We start from the raw sequence: 15,918 nt of genomic DNA on the forward strand, positions 1-15,918 counted from the left end.
AAAGTTTTCACAACATTTTCAATAAAAAGTGTAACTAAAGTTTTTAGAAATTTTTGAAAATGGTTAAACTTTAGGCTTGTTTTAGGGATGGACCAAAGAATCTGATTTCTATAACTTTTCAGGAAAGATCTTTTAAAATTATTTTCCAGTCAAAGAAAATATTGCATGAGACTTCAAAGGGCATTTTACAAAATTGTATTTAACCCCTTAGATTTTCTCAAGTCTTTCTGTTGTCAGATGCTCGGTTGTCATCCCAGTTGCTGAATCTTTATATCTTGTGGTGTGATTGTAGTAGAATTTGAACAGGCCTAAGACCTAATGTACGACCCATTGAAGTCAGTACAATTACCCCGCTAACTTTGATTGACTTCGTTTCAGCATCTAAGTAATCTATTACACTAGCTCAAAGTTGCATGCTCTGTTTTGGGCACAGACAATAGCTAGAAGATAATTTTTTTTTACATTCATTGTTTGTGCTGTGGTACTCTGTGCCTTTTAACAGGCAGCCAAAACCCAATGTGCTAAACAGTGCTGTGCAAACATGTAACATGATGGCAATCTTTGCTCAATAAAATATCATTGCTGTTAGATTAAAACCAGTATGAAAATCAGCACCTGGATGTTGTGCACAGAGGTACAGAGCAAAGGAGAAATCTACAACAGAATTTTTACTCTTGTGAGATACAGATCTAAGATAATGTGAAGGAAGATGGACATGTGAAGTGAGGGTTGAAGTGAAGATCTTTGAGGCTCCTTCCAACCCTAACCAGTCTATGATTCTATGGTACAGAATTGTTCCTAATAGCCTAGTAATCATCAGGTTCCTTAGCCAGCATATTACATGTATACACAGGGACAACAAACACAGGCAAGTACACAACACCATGTTTTATATCTGTTGAATATGGCTGATAAGTTAGATTTTCTAATATAGAATCATAGAATGGTTAGGATTGGAAGGGACCTCAAAGATCATCTAGTTCCAACCCCCCTGCCACAGGCAGGGACACCCTCCACTACACCAGGTTGCTCAAAGCCTCATCCAACCTGGCTTTGAACACTTCCAGGGATGGGGCATCCACATCTCTGGGCAACCTGTTCCGGTGCCTCACCACCCTCAATGTAAAAAATTTCTTCCTTGTATCCGATCGAAATCTCCCTTATTTCAGTTTAAAGCCATTGTCCCTTGTCCTATCACTACACACCCTTGTAAAAAGCCCCTCTCCAGCTTTCCTGTAGGCATCCTTCAGATACTGGAAGACTGCTATGAGATCACCCTGGAGCCTTATCTTCTCCAGGCTAAATAACCCCAACTCTCAGCCTGTAATTTGAAGATGCTGTTCGTATAAAAGCTTGAGGAGCGATAGACGGGATGAATCTGAAATGATAACACCTGGATTTTAAAGTTTATAGCTAAGAAATTGCTCTTTTTGCACCTTATGTAAAGATATTAAATGTGTTTCTGTACTTGTTTAAAAAGCTTGATATTTCAGGAAAATTTATTCCAATTGTCAAAACTGTTGAAGTTTTTGTAGCATTAGAACAATGAATGTTTCTGTTATATCTCAAGAATTAGAAATATATGCAATCATTACTATTTTGAAATAGGCTTACTAAAGAACTACTAAGAATAATTTTATATGGAAAAAATAAATATTAAGCAGTATTTCTGAAATATTGACATATGAAACTCCTTCTGCATGGAACAGGTTGGCCTATAGTATTTAGGGCAAATTTTGGCAGAATTTTGTGGTGAAATCTCTGAAGAAAATATAGTATGATATGTTAAGTAATTTTGAAAGTGCCTAAATAAGTTCTATTAATAGATGGATTTTGTTAGATATAAAATGGTAACTCAGTAATTATATTTCTTGAGAATATGCATCAGCTATCTAGAATTACTTGGGTTGGCATCCCTCCATGGTTTTATACACAGTTAAGTTAGGGCATAGATAGTCTCAACTGTGACTATCAAGATGTAACTTTGCTCTCTCACTGTTTCTGAAGGGTTGCATGTGTAATTCATCAGTCATGTTAAGGACAGTTCTTGTGTCTTAAATTAAATCTCACCTGTGTATCTGAATTCAATGCTGTGGGTTCTTTGACACATGTCATCACCAGTAGTGCAGCGTCTGCAACTGGAATTTAGCCAATAACTATTGATGACAGAAGGTCCCAAATAGAACCCATCTTACTTTCCCAACCAGTATTAACTCCGGTACCATTGTCAGTTAGGCCAATTCTGCACTTGGAACTGGACCAATGCATCTGTTAATGATGCATACACAGAATCCAGCTAATTTCAGCTATAATGGCTCTGGCCATTTGCTTTGTCAAAAAAGCAAAAGATTTCCCCCTCCCCATAATCTAATCAAACTTGATTTTAAATATGCACAAACAGTTAATCTCATAAGAAAGAAAGTGTCATTTTTTAGTGGCAACACTAACTTTTATGACAAATCTGGCCTAGGTGTTTCCTGACAGTTTCATGGGGTGAGTGGTGAAGTAAGGAAGAAAACAACCAGAATACTGATTTCCAGATTTTTGACTGAATTTATACATCAGCTTAGTAACTTGATTGTGGTACTTCTTATCTATTAATAATGCCTGTAAATGTTGTTTTCTTTCTATGATGTAAAAATATGTGCATTAATAAAACTTGTATATGGATGTATATATATTTTTTATAAACAAGTATAGGATGCTAAAAGAGGCCCAAGAGAGGCTCATATAGAGAAACAGGGCAAGAATATCAGTATGGTGAGAAAAGTGATTTATCACACAGTGCTGGTGATCTACTTGCAATGGCAATGTGCCAAAATGCTGATCAGATGTGCAGTTGTGTGGCTTTGTGCCTTGTGCTGCTTTTGTGTTCATTACATTTATACATTAGAAACATGTAGTCTCTGTTTACGGAGACTTAACTTTCATTTCAGTTAAAGTGTAAAGCTTTGTGTAAACGCAAGTGGAACAAGGTTTTTCAGCATGCTGTGAGCTTTTTCATAACCTAGCCCTTCTGCTTGCTTTTCTTCCTGTAGGAGAAGGTAGAGGGGCTACGGAGCAAACAGGTGGATGAATAGCTGCTCATCCCGAAGAAAAAGGCATCGACCTCTGCTCTCGTGAGACCCCACCTGGAGTAGTGCCTTCAGCTCTGGGGTCCCCAATATAAGAAGGACATGAACTTGTTGGAGCGGGTCCATAGGAGGTCCACGAAGATGATCCGAGGGCTGGAGCACCTCTCCTATGAAGACAGGCTGAGAGAGTTGGGGCTGTTCAGCCTGAAGAAGAGAAAGCTCCAGGGTGATCTTATAGCAGTCTTCCAGTACCTGAAGAAAGCTGTACAAGAAAGTACTTCCAGCTGGAGAGGGACTTTTTACAAGGGTGTGTAGTAACAAGACAAGAGGCAATGGCTTGAAACTGAAAGAGGGTAGATTTAGATTAGATCTAAGGAAGAAATTTGTCCAGTGCGGGTGATGAAACATTGGAACAGATTGCCCAGAGAAGCTGTGGATGCCCCATCCCTGGAGGTGTTCAAGGCCAGGTTGGATGAGGCTTTGAGCAACCTGATCTAGGGGAAGGTGTCCCTACTTATGGCAGCGGCGTTGGAACTAGATGATCTTTGAGGTCCCTTCCAACCCAAACCATTCTATGATTCTCCAGCATCTCTGGAAGGAGAAGGTGCTTTGTGTCGTATTTTTGGAAAAGGGAGGCCTCGTGTGGTCACTCGGGAGAACAGCTGCTCTGTCGGGCTGGGGACCGCCAGCCTCCCTTGCTGCTCTCCGCAGCTGCCGAGCCGGACAGGGCCAGACACGGGCGGATACTGGTGGTACTTGGTAGCAATACCGATGAGTAGATGGAGGGGAGGAGAAACAGCCGAGTATGACGACAGCCGCTCTGCTACCAAACAGATCTGAAGTAGGAAATGCTGTTCTCGCTGGGCCTTTTTTCCTTATGGTGTTAGAAAATAGATACCTTTCATTGCCTTTCTAGGCATCTAAGGCAGGTAACGAATCATAACCTGAGGTCAGAAGTCCATGTTTGATATCAAATTAATTAATATTTATTAATATTAATTAATATTAATATTACATTAATTAGTTGAACAAGAGAATTGGAAGGGAGCAGTAGCCTGCCTGGTAATTGACAAAACGACACCATTTTGTTTCAAAGGTAAAATTAAGACACAAAAAAACCCCAAACAAAACCTGAAAGAGTGTCTAGAGAATGTAAATTCCAAAAAATGGGGTCTGAGGTATCCAGCACTCAGTTCTTTGCCTTGAGATCCTGTAGGACCTAGCTGTGAGGAACTGTACAGCAGCCCATGTAAAGACCTGTGAGAATACCTGTGTATCAGCGAGCCATCTGTTGAAGCCCTAGTGCATGAGAGGGTATTCCAGCACTCTTACCTTAGACGTGTATTTTGGAGAGAAGTAAATCCAGTCCTTATATATCTCTCATTCTATTGACTGCATTCTTATTATTCTAAGCACATTCTCCAACTTTTTGAAGAATTACAGTTAAATTAAATTCCCCCAAATGTAGGATTTACCATCAGTAACACATTGACTACTGTCAGCTGGGATTTGTGAGAACCCTCTCATCATGCCTGACCTTCTGAAGAGATTATTCGGTTTGTGACTCTAGCTGGGAGTTGTCTCTGGGGAAGGCACAGGGCTGCCCTTGGACCCACTCACGTGAACAGTTGCAGGTCTAGAACCTGGATCTTTGTTTCATCCCTTTTGATTTACAAGATTTATCCATTACTTTGTCTATTTCAGTGACTTAAATCCCTTCCCTTCCTTAACATCAGTCAAAATTTCCGTTAAAATTAAATGTACTTGTTATTGGGATGTAGCTCTCGACATAGTAGTTTCAGGTTTTCAAGACACTAATGGTGGGATTCATTTGGTACATAGAAATTGCACGTGGGAGTGCATTATCAGGTTCACTTGAAGTAGTTGCCTTTATTGCAGATTGAGCAGTCAGGATGAAGAGAACAATGTTCTGGACTGTCTAATCTCACCATGGTTTTTAGTTTGCTCATCTCTCTCATGCAGCAGATAGTGTCTAATGAATAAGGCATTTATTATCAGCAATTGCACCTTCTATCTCCAGTGTGAGATATCAAGGCAGCATTTTCTAATGACGGAAGCTGGCATTGGTTATCAGATGTTTTTCAGGATCCTACTTCAAACAGGGAAAAAATCCTCCAAAACTGTTAATTTTTTCTATTTTTGTCTAGAAAAAAAAAAAAAAAGAAAAGCCTTATCGCTTCAGAGTGAAAGAGCACATCTGGAGGCAAAAGAAGTGTATATTATTCTAGAGCTTTATTTCTTCTTGCCATAACTTAAGTGCATTTTGCAATAGAGTGTTTATACTCATGGGGTCCAATTCAGGATGTCTTCTGGTAATATCTATCGCTTGTCCCCAAAAGCGTGATGCCAATGCCCCTGAAATTCATAGTGAAAATACTTGTTCAAGAAAAAAAAAAAAAGAGGAAATCCTGCCATGTGACCTTTTACCTGCGCATCCATCTTTCTGCGCTTCCCTAGGAGATGCTGTAGGCGATTTCCCCTTAGGAAGGGCCGTCCTCTGAGCAGTGCGGGGGCAGGCTGGGGGGAAGAAGGAGGTGTCCCCGGCACCCCCCGGCCGTCCCCTTCTTTTAATTTCCAAGAACGGGCCGACACGAGGCGGGCACGGCTGCCGCTGCGCGCCCGCGCAGGCCGCCTGCCCCGCCCGGCGCGGCGCAGCGCAGCCGGGAATGGCGCCGCTCGTGCTGTACCACTGGACGCAGTCCTTCTCCTCGCAGAAGGTGAGGGGGGCGGCGGGGGCGCGGGGTGGCGGCCTGCAGCCCCTGCGTTGCCTCCTCCCGGGGCGGCGGCAGCCCCTGGCTGCCCGCGGCGGATGCTGCGCGGGAGGGAGGGAGGGAGGGAGGGAAAGAGGGAAGGAGGGAGGGCAGCGCGGGGGGCCGGGACCCGCGGCGGGGCCGGGGCCGCGCCCGCGCCGGGCTGGCTCCGCAGAACGGGGACAGCTGTCCGGGGAGCGCTTCTCCGGGTGTAACCCCCGTGGTGCCATTGCAGGTGCGCTTGGCGATAGCCGAAAAGGCCCTGAAGTGCGAAGAGCACGATGTGAACCTGCCGCTGAGCGAGCACAACGAACCGTGGTTCATGCGCTTAAATTCCTCTGGAGAAGTACCTGTCCTGATCCATGGGGAAAACATCATTTGCGAGGCGACGCAGATTATCGATTATCTTGAAGCAACGTTTGTAGATGGTAATCCCATAGGTGTTGCGGTGTGAAATCTTTCCCCACTTACCCATAGCGTGAGCGCGCAGCAACGTTGGGGTCAGCTGCAAATCTCTGCATGTTACTTCGTTCAGGACCTGAAAATGTTTATGGTTTCACAAGTACATGGGCTGTCCTAATAGTTGGTGGTATGGGGTAAAAACATGTTCCTTTAAAACGAGCTGAAGGCCTTCCAGCACCTTTACAAACAGTTGTAAGTAAAAACCCACCACTGGCCTCCTTTACCCCTTCAGGAACAGTGGAGAGTCAGGAAGGATGGAGGAGTCAGTAGTGGCAGCGCTGCGATGTGCTGACCCTCTGGGGAAATGGCCGCGAAAAATAACATGTTGGCCAGAGGGCTGCACAACTGCTGTTGTTGGGCAGGTCCGGCTTCTCTGTGAGAAAAAAGAAAGAAAGATGTTGAATTCCGGAATAGTCTTGAGCAGAAAAAGGAAGTAGAATGAGTAAATTATTTTTGGAGACAAAATGGAGTGAAGAGGTAGAAAACTAGGAAGAAAAAACTCAGAGGTGATCACGTGTAGGCTTTGAAATTTTTGGTGTCTATATTGCCAGAAAACAAATTGCCTCAAGTTTTGAAGGAAATAGTGGTATTTTTTTAGTTGTGAAGAGTCAGCATTTTGCATTGCAGGGGTTTAGCACTGTGATTTCTAAGGCATGACAAAAACTTCATCGTTGGGTAAACGTAATATGTAATGTTGGTGTTCTCATTGAATGAGGAGTCAGGGCCCAGGCAGATGGAGAGCAGGGTAAAACTCAGTGGTGTGCAGGAATACTTCTAACTGTGCTTTGTGCAGGATTCCTGTACTCTAGAGGGTTGCAGCTGTGGTAATGTTTCAGCTGTAACAACTCACTGGAACCTCAGTTATGCCTTACCCTGAGATGGCTAAAGGGTTGTGTGCCGTGGTCACCCATTCCTAGAAATACAAAATAGACGCTGAATCCAGTTTTCTGATTTGAAGGCCTCTGAAATATATGTTTATGTGGGTTGCTGCATAGGAATTGGAAGTACTCAAATGTTTTAAAATGAAATATGTGTATATACGTTCCTCTGAGCTGTATAACACTGTTGAGTTACGGTGGGGAACAAGTGAGGCTTTCGTAATTGTGGCTGTCGTCTGTGCCAGTTGGACGTAACCGACGTAACTTTGGAAATACTGCTTTTGGACAATTACATGGTTCTTCTTTTCTTAACTTTTTAAACTTTGTATTGCAGAGGAAGTACCAAGATTAATGCCAGAAGAAGGAAGCATGTATTATCCAAGGGTGCAACACTATAGAGAGCTTTTAGACTCCTTGCCTATGGATGCCTACACTCATGGCTGCATCCTGCACCCCGAGTTAACTGTGGACTCCATGATTCCAGCCTATGCTACCAGCAGAATTCGTAGTATGTACTAGTATAGCTCGGAATGCCTACCAGTTAATAGGATGTTGCATTACATTCACTTTGTGTCTTCAGTGCATCTTAAGGAGAAATATATAGAGCGCAGATTTCCAGCTTTAGTTGCAGTCCTTGATAATTTGTGCATATACATTTTGTTGATTTTGGAATCTGTTATGATTTGAAAACGGGAAGGAGGAAGTGTCATTTTTGAGGTGTCTGTGGAATTAATTTGTCTGATAATTGAAAATGTGCTTCTTGTGCATAACAGAAAATGGCAGCTGTGACAGCTGTGAGTATTTTATTTTCTGATTTTGCTGTTTATGCTTATAAAGTAATTTCTAGGGAACAGCTCTATTACTGCTCTCATTGAACCACTACATTGAAGGAAACCCTTTTTTTTTTGTGCTTATAACCTTGTAATAAGTTTACCTATTAAATTAAAGCAATTGCTTTCCTCTCAAAGTGGTGCAAATGCAGATTAGCTTCAACTAAAGAGAATCTTTTTATCTAACACATTATAAGAGAATCCTCAGACCCTTTTTGTTTGAGGAATGTACTAGTGTCAGCTTGGTGCTGGGGTTAGGGAGAAAGAGAAAAAGTGAAGAAGCGAGTAGCTTGGGTTCATCATACCAATGGAAATTGTTAAAGCACAATTTAAACCAGAATCCTGAGTGCAAATAATGCAACAATATAGAATCAGGATAAAGGATGAACTGGTGGTCTGGTAGAATCAGTGGTAAAATGTCCTTTGACTTCCTTTGGGATCAGTGTTTTACCTGATAGACTTTTATATAAATACCAATTTCCCATGAAAAAAGATGTTAAGGGCAGAGGAAATAATTGTGGATTATGTTTCCCAGTCCCCTTTTTATAACAGAGAACTTTCTGAAATGAACTCCTGTTTCATATCCAGTAGTTTGCAGAAATACCTAGTTTAGACAACATTCTATGAAAAATTCTCGGCAAATAGTCTTTCAGTTCTCATAGCTCTTCTTTTTTTTTATTTTTTTTTAGTGCTGGGTTTGGATGCCACAACTGGACAGCAGATTCTGTTCACTTTGGTGTCAGATAGGGATATAAATTGTTTTGTTTTTTTTTTCTCTGTCTTTATGTTCAAGGACTCCAGTGTTACTTTAAGCCACAGAACTGTGCTGGGAATCCTTGTTCAGCTGGTCATGGATCGTGACCTCAGTCTAGCTTTTCAGAACTGCTTGCAGACTAGGAGCCCTCTCGCCAAGAAACATGACCTGTATCTTTTGCTTCAATTTATATTTTACATTGGACTGTGTTGAAACATCGATTGGTTGCTTAGGCCCAGTCCAGACCACTGGATATCAGTGCCATGTTGTTTCTTGATTTATGTCCCTTCTAGTCTTTGTGCCATGGCAAAATTTGATTAATGTTTTTATGTTTCCTTCTAAGTATTGCAAGAGAACTAGATAGTTCTAGGACAAGGATCGCATCCCAAGAAGGTGGCTGGATGGCAATACCCACTTTACAGTTATGTTCTGAGATCTCTGATTTTTTTGTCAGATTCAGTGCTTTGTATCATGTTGATTTTTAGAATGCTCCATAGAACAAAGTCAAATACTGCAGAGACTTTAGAATGTAATACAACTACACTATTACCAAATTCATTATATCATAAAAGAGGATACTGTGTTAGTTTGAGAAGTTCTATTTCCAACAAACTGTGTTCTCCTCCTCCTTAATATTTTTTGGCAAGTCAATTCTTTTATTAGCCACACCATTATGTTGTCAGCAGTGAAGTCAGGCAGTTAGTTTTCCTTATAGTTGCATGAATTATCCTTCATAAAACATCAGCGCAGAATTAGTTTTCTTTCTGTCTGCTGGAAACTTCTTGAGCATTGCAAAATATTTAGAAGTCAATGTTGCTGGTCCAATGATCAATGGTTATTTAAAAATAATTTTTTATAAAAAGAAGTATCTGGAGAGCTTGAGAATGATAATTTCAGCAAGAGTAATTAGAATTATTATTTTTACTGAAGTAACACAAATTATTCTCTTATATCAGTGTACTGTCTGATTGGGGTTTTTTTCCTCCAAATGTGGATGCTAACTGGTTATTGAACAGTTGTACTTTACTTGTAGGCTTTATTGATAGCTTTTCTGCTTTCACATGGTAATAGTCAGTGCTTTTATTACAGTTCACTTTACAACATTGTCTTGTGTTCTGCTGACTGTATGTATTCTTCCCCTCTAGCTTTTAGTTGGTATAAATTGTTGTCAGTTTACACACACATGTTCATATAGGTAGAGCTAAAATTACTACTTGTCTAAATTGGGTGGGATGTTTTCTTACCTTTTTATACTTAAAGCATAGCCTGCTTTCTTCATTTGAGCCTTTTTTTCTAATAGCTCATGGATGTTCCTAAACAATTCCTTTGCTTGTTCAAACTTGTCCCTGATAGTTTAGTTTTTGGATTTGAAAAGTTGATCTTTTTCATAGTGCCGGATATAATAAGTCACCAGCCAGTAATGTATTATGTTTATGCATACCAAAGCCAATTAAGTAATTAATGGCATATGTAAGATTTTAGTTGTATGATTACATCCTTCCATTTTTTAATTTGTATGTTGAAAGATGGCTTTCAGAGTCATGTCAGGTTGAACAAAGAATATATAAAACAGTGAGTTCATTATTCTCTAGCAATAATTTTTTATCAGTTTAATTTATAAGACTTAATTGGAACTAATCTTAATTATCAAGTACAAGTGAGAGGTGATTCATGCCCTGTAATTATTCTTTTGTTCTCAGTTTACTACTAGAAATATTTATTTTTAGAAGATAGCTTATTTTTCCCTGTCTTTTGGTATTCTAGTTCTGTAAGTATGGCATTTTTAAGTAAAGCCCCATTTTAAGGAGAGAAAAGGCTATATGCATGTAGTAGAAATCAGTAAAATCTGAAATTCATACACAAGCCGTTGATCAGTTCCTATGGATTCCATTATGGGTACCTTTGGATACCTAACGTCCTTTGTTTTTTTTTTTGTATCAGGCCAAATAAGTAACACGGAATCAGAGCTGAAGAAACTTGCGGAAGAAAATCCAGACCTTCAGGATGCCTATATAGCAAAACAGAAGCGCCTTAAAGTAAGAAAACTCTTTGTATTCCCTCCTTTTATTATGAGCTATGAGTGTCACATTTTTCCTGTCACGACGTAAACGTTTGTTTCACCTGTCGTTACCAGTAATGTCATGCAGTGGTTTAACCCTACAAGGCATGAAGCAGTCTGTCCCCCAGATCAGCTACACGCTTCAGGTGTGTGCTGAGGTATTGGACTGGTCCCACTGACTTCAAAGATAAGTACACCTCAGGGCTGGTGTTGGGCTGTTGAGCACCCTGCAGGGTGAGGCAAACCTCGATGTCTCGCATCTCTGATGTTTTTCTTCTGTTATCTGAATTGTCACCAGTATCCAAATGGTACCCAGCTGACTATGTGGAGAAAATAGTCGTATTTGATGAATAAGCACTGTAGTATCTTAAGGAAAAGTTTCTCTGATAAAAGTGTATAAACCCTGTACCATGAGTAAAACACTAACCTGTCTGTATATTTAGTCTAAACTGCTGGATCATGATAATATAAAATACCTAAAGAAAATACTGGATGAACTGGAAAAAGTTTTGGATCAGGTTGAGACTGAATTGCAGCGGCGAAATGAGGAAACACCAGGTAAGAAACTGTTCTTGCTAAATCCTGTTGATGCTTACATTTGGTGAGACTGAGTAACTTGTTGACAGCACCATTATAGAACTGGTTTTAGTGTATCTGATTTGATACTTTTAGCATATACTTATTTTAACTTATACTTAATATCACAGAAGGAATCAATTCTGTTTTAAATGCTAGTTTAGTTTACTGTTGCTGTCAGTCAGTTCTCACTGTCTTAGGACAGTGCTTGATCACATTTTCAGCATAGTGAGTATAATTAGCTGCACAATTTTGCAGTATTTTATCAACAAAATAAGAAAAACCTTAACTACAGGAAGTTATTCTTGATGTTGTAGTTGTAGGCTTCAGTTCACTATATTGATCATGACCTTAGTGTTTAAGACAGGTTTATTACAATCTTGTGCAAATGCTGTGCTGATCGTTTGTGGTATATGCAGAATTAGCAATCTGGATAAGTGCTTTAATCATTAAGCAACCCCTCCCCTCTCACACCCTCTTGGAAATGCTCTTGGAAAGCAGTGGTGTTTACGTGCTGTCCACCCAAATGAAAGTCAAATTTTGTTTACATTGGATGAGTCTTCTGCTTATTCAGAGTCTGGTCCAACTCCCAGTGGTGCCAATAGGTATCCTTCCTCTGACTTCACTGGGAGCTGCGTGGAGCATCAGTCAATATCAACTGCATCTGCTCAAATCAATAACTCTTTGCATTTGACTCTATAAATAGCTGTTGTAATAATTATCAGTTACTATCAAGATAGTAGATTTGAACCAGTGATTGAAAATATAGGTTAAATTTTCTACTGTCTCAACAGCTAAAGAGTCACAGAAAATGTTTTAATTCACAAAGGGTGGTAGGATTTTGTTCAGCAAACTAGGTCTGTCACTATTTCCAGCAGTCCCTTTGCTTTCTCTGCTAAATAGCCTTTCCAAAGAGTCAACTGATGCAATACTGATGAGCTTATGAAAGCCTCCAGGATCACAGGATTTAGTAAAACATACGTCTGTTACCTCCCTCTTGGAATTTTGTCTGAGGTATTCACATTTTTGAAGTTTGTGAGCAATGCTTCTCCAGGTCCTGGTCAACCTCTGAACTTCTGCTTTTCTTGCTGTTGCTCAAATCCCTCAGTCACTTACTGCTGCTGCCACTGTGGGCATCTTTCCTTCACACAGGTTAGCTTCTTTGGTCTTCTTTTTCATCGTCTTACTTACTCAATGCACAGGATGAATCCCCAGGTATCCTCTCAGCAACATAGGATACACTCATTCTCTACAGAGGCCTTTCTTCCAGACCTGCATCGATCGAAATGGACTGGTACCAGCGGTGTGCCAAACTGTTCCTTGCCTCTGGTGGCAAATGAGTTGAAAGGGACAATGTAAAATTTCTCCATTTCCACAGAGGTGCTGCTGAATGTTCATGCCATCAGCTTTGTGTGCCTGTTGTGTGGGAAGAACTGCACAAGGTTGCAAATGAGGAGGGAATGCTGTAGTCCTGTTTGAGATCTAGGCTAGAGCAGAGTGCTCATGGTGGCAGCTATGCTACCAAATTTCATATCCTGGGTTTCAAAAGCTCTTGATATAGTCAGTACAGGTCAGCCCTTTCAGGTAATGATGGTCTAGATCACTGAAGTTAGAGGGGTGATGCTGCCTGGCAGTGCCTGCTCTGAGCCATCCCAGGAAGATTCACCTCTTTCCTTTGACTGGAGAGCGAGCCTGGGACCTCCATCTGTGCTCCTCACTAGTGGTGGCCAGTGTGAATATCCCATCGCTTCTCAAACTTCTCTGTGTAAAACCCCTGTGGTTTGGGGTCTAGAGGCACAAAGGAAGGACCAGTAGACAATTTCTTCTCGCTGAGCTGGTGTGTTTGGTGCCTGTCGGTTGTCAGATCCGTTTCTTTTTGACTTGAAAGTCTCCAGCAAATTAGCAGCTCTTGAGTGAATGCCATAGAGCGGAGTGACATAGGCAAGACGATAGATTCTTCAGGCAAGTGGTAGCTTTTCAGTAAAAGCTAAACTGCCTTCCTCCTTTCCACTCCTGTTTAATTTAATCCAGATTGGAGAAAAGTAGTTCAGGAAAATAAGCATTTACTGTGAGTTTTAATTTATGAACCTGAAATGCGCTCTTTTTTCCTTAACAAATGTAGGTCAAGGTGCTGAGCCTAAGGCTTTAGAATATCATGTGAAGAACGGACAGGGGTTAGTAAAATGTTCATTGATTAAAGTCATATCTTAGCTGAAGTGTTAGTGGTGTTTATTAGACAGCATTTTGAAATAGCACTAAACTCAATGTTAGCCCATGGAGGCTTCTGCGTATACTTGTATTCCATTAGCTCCTAATTCTTCATGTTTTATCTCTGCTTAGAAGATGAAAATCAGCCTTGGCTCTGTGGTGATTTCTTCAGTCTGGCAGATGTATCACTTGCCGTCACATTACATCGCCTGAAGTTTCTGGGATTAGCGAGAAGAAACTGGGGAAACGGAAAGCGGCCCAACTTGGAAGCCTATTATGAGCGTGTCCTGAAGAGAAAAGCCTTTTACAAAGTTTTAGGACACGTCAACAATATATTGATCTCGGCCGTTCTGCCAACGGCGTTCCGTGTGGCCAAGAAAAGGGCGCCCAGGGTTCTCGGCACCACCCTGCTGGTCAGCGTGCTGGCGGGAGTGGGTTATCTTGCTTTCATGTGTCTTCGGAAGAGGTTTGCCAACGTGATGCTGTCCATTAGAACCAGGCAAAATTATTTTTAGACCTGTCTGTCCCTGATGGTGAGTGGAAGGCATCAGGAAAATATCCCCAGTAAAACGTAAAAGTAGAAGAAGGGTTATGTCTGTGACTTAGAACGTTGTCACACAGTAATTGTCTCCTGCTGTTGTATAATTGGATTGGTAATGACGAGATATTTGTGGAAAATACATGTTGGGGGAACAACAACAGAAAGAAGAGACTTTCTTTTCAGATAAGGACCTGTAAGAGCTGTGACAGTGCTTTGTTAAAGTGGTTATTGTCTCCTTTACCCAGTAGCTGACCTCATTATAATGCTTTTATTTAATAGATATGCAGCAATGTGACAGCTTTTCACTGTGGGTGAAATGAGTTACTGTGCAGAAACCAGCATGGTTGAAGTACTGAAAATAACACTTACTTTAAATGCTCGGAGTAGGATTTAAATCGAACATAGCCTCTGTGCCTGTTGTGTACGGGAGTGAATGTCTCTGTACTCATTAATGTCTATTGATTTGCAGTTGGACCTTTAGGAATGTGTCAAAAAGCAGTCTTGTGGAGCCACTTTTGTCACTGTATGATCATGCAGCAGTACAGGAAGAGACCTGAAACACATATGAACACCAGTGATTTGTGGGCCACACGAGCGAAATTCTCCAGAGGCATCAGCAGTGAACAGATGCTAAACTGCTGCTGAAATACATATGGGAGTGAAAAACCTGACACTTGTCTTTCAAAAACCTCTTGGGTCGCCTTTGGCCCAGCCAGGTACCCAGCTCAGCTGCGAGCCCTGGCTGAGTCAAATCAAACTCTCTCAGTGCACATTAGCTGCTTTCCTTGGGGTGGCTTGATACAGTTGTCTCTGTATTAGTGTCCCATGTACCCTTTATTTTTTCCACTGAGCACTATTTTTTGCACACTGCTTGGCTGTGTTAGCAATTGCATGTGCCTCTATGAAATTTTTGCCCACAACGTGCCACAGCCAGCTAGAAAACGTATGCACAACAATGCATTTTGTGGAAGTAATTTAAAATTGCTCACTATCTTTCAGTCTGGTTAGGTGGCCTAGATTGAAGGTGGAACTGTAGTTTAGCAATCTGTTTACTTACGGAGAGGTGTCTCAGTGATGGTAAGTGAAAAATACAGGTCAATTTGGAGACATACGATTTATACTGCAGAATTTTGCAAAGCTGCACTGTTGTAGCATGTAGGAAAAGTGTAGAAAAAACACTTTGATTACTTCCCACTACTCAGCAGATGCTGAGAGTTTTATTAGGTTTAAACTGAGCTCCCGTTTCAATGAGAAATGTGCATATAGCTGAAAGTAGACTTAGAATCATTTTGCAGCAAGAAGGCAATTGAGAAGGGCTGAAAATTCTCATGACAGTAAGATTTTTGTATTCTTGATGAATGTCTGAAAGTCTCAGAGTTTTGTTTACAAGTTGTAGATAATTGCAACAGGCAAAACATAGCTTTAAATGTTCACCTATCAAAAACTAGAGCTAATAGGCCTAAGTACATTTTGAATCCAGTGCTGGTGGCTGTGGTGCCTCTACACAATTGCTTTGAGCGTCAAGAAGATCCTCTCAAGTTTGCTGGAGAGAACTAAGGCAGTTTCTGTCTGGGCAGTCCCACCATCTAGCAGATATCAAAATGGATAAAATTGTTGACTACTCCTGCTTGTAATTTAATATTGCGCTAGTTGTCTAGCAAAAGAAGACCTACGTCTTGTTGCTCCTTTTCAGTAATAAGAAACATCTTACCTAGGAAACAATGCTTTATTTATCAAAAAGACAGTTTTATATAGTGCTATTTCA

The 15,918-nt window shown here is 40.9% G+C and overlaps 1 protein-coding gene across 2 annotated transcripts; it reads left to right on the forward strand.

Moving 5' to 3' along the window:
• Positions 1 to 5,761: 5,761 nt before the first annotated feature.
• Positions 5,762 to 14,127, forward strand: GDAP1 (ganglioside induced differentiation associated protein 1). 2 transcript variants are annotated; one of them, XM_086609405.1, is made up of 6 exons: positions 5,762 to 5,812; positions 6,081 to 6,273; positions 7,520 to 7,693; positions 10,711 to 10,805; positions 11,272 to 11,386; positions 13,745 to 14,127. In XM_086609405.1, exons 1-6 carry the CDS (start codon positions 5,762 to 5,764, stop codon positions 14,125 to 14,127), a joined length of 1,011 nt encoding a protein of 336 aa, XP_086465531.1. The 2 variants fall into 2 exon arrangements, with proteins under 2 accessions (XP_086465531.1, XP_086465532.1); XM_086609406.1 differs by lacking the exon at positions 7,520 to 7,693 and having other exon boundaries at positions 5,777 to 5,812.
• Positions 14,128 to 15,918: the final 1,791 nt, after the last annotated feature.

Source organism: Tauraco erythrolophus, chromosome 3 (genome assembly GCF_009769465.1).
Source record: "Tauraco erythrolophus isolate bTauEry1 chromosome 3, bTauEry1.pri, whole genome shotgun sequence".
In the NCBI taxonomy this organism is placed as follows: domain Eukaryota; kingdom Metazoa; phylum Chordata; class Aves; order Musophagiformes; family Musophagidae; genus Tauraco; species Tauraco erythrolophus.

Excerpts from the sequence above, each read along its gene's own strand:
- GDAP1 (XM_086609405.1), top strand. The coding sequence starts at position 5,762 with ATGGCGCCGCTCGTGCTGTACCACTGGACGCAGTCCTTCTCCTCGCAG. Across the intron at positions 7,694-10,710 it reads TGCTACCAGCAGAATTCGTA|GCCAAATAAGTAACACGGAA; the intron begins GTATGTACTAGT and ends TTTTTGTATCAG. Across the intron at positions 10,806-11,271 it reads CAAAACAGAAGCGCCTTAAA|TCTAAACTGCTGGATCATGA; the intron begins GTAAGAAAACTC and ends CTGTATATTTAG.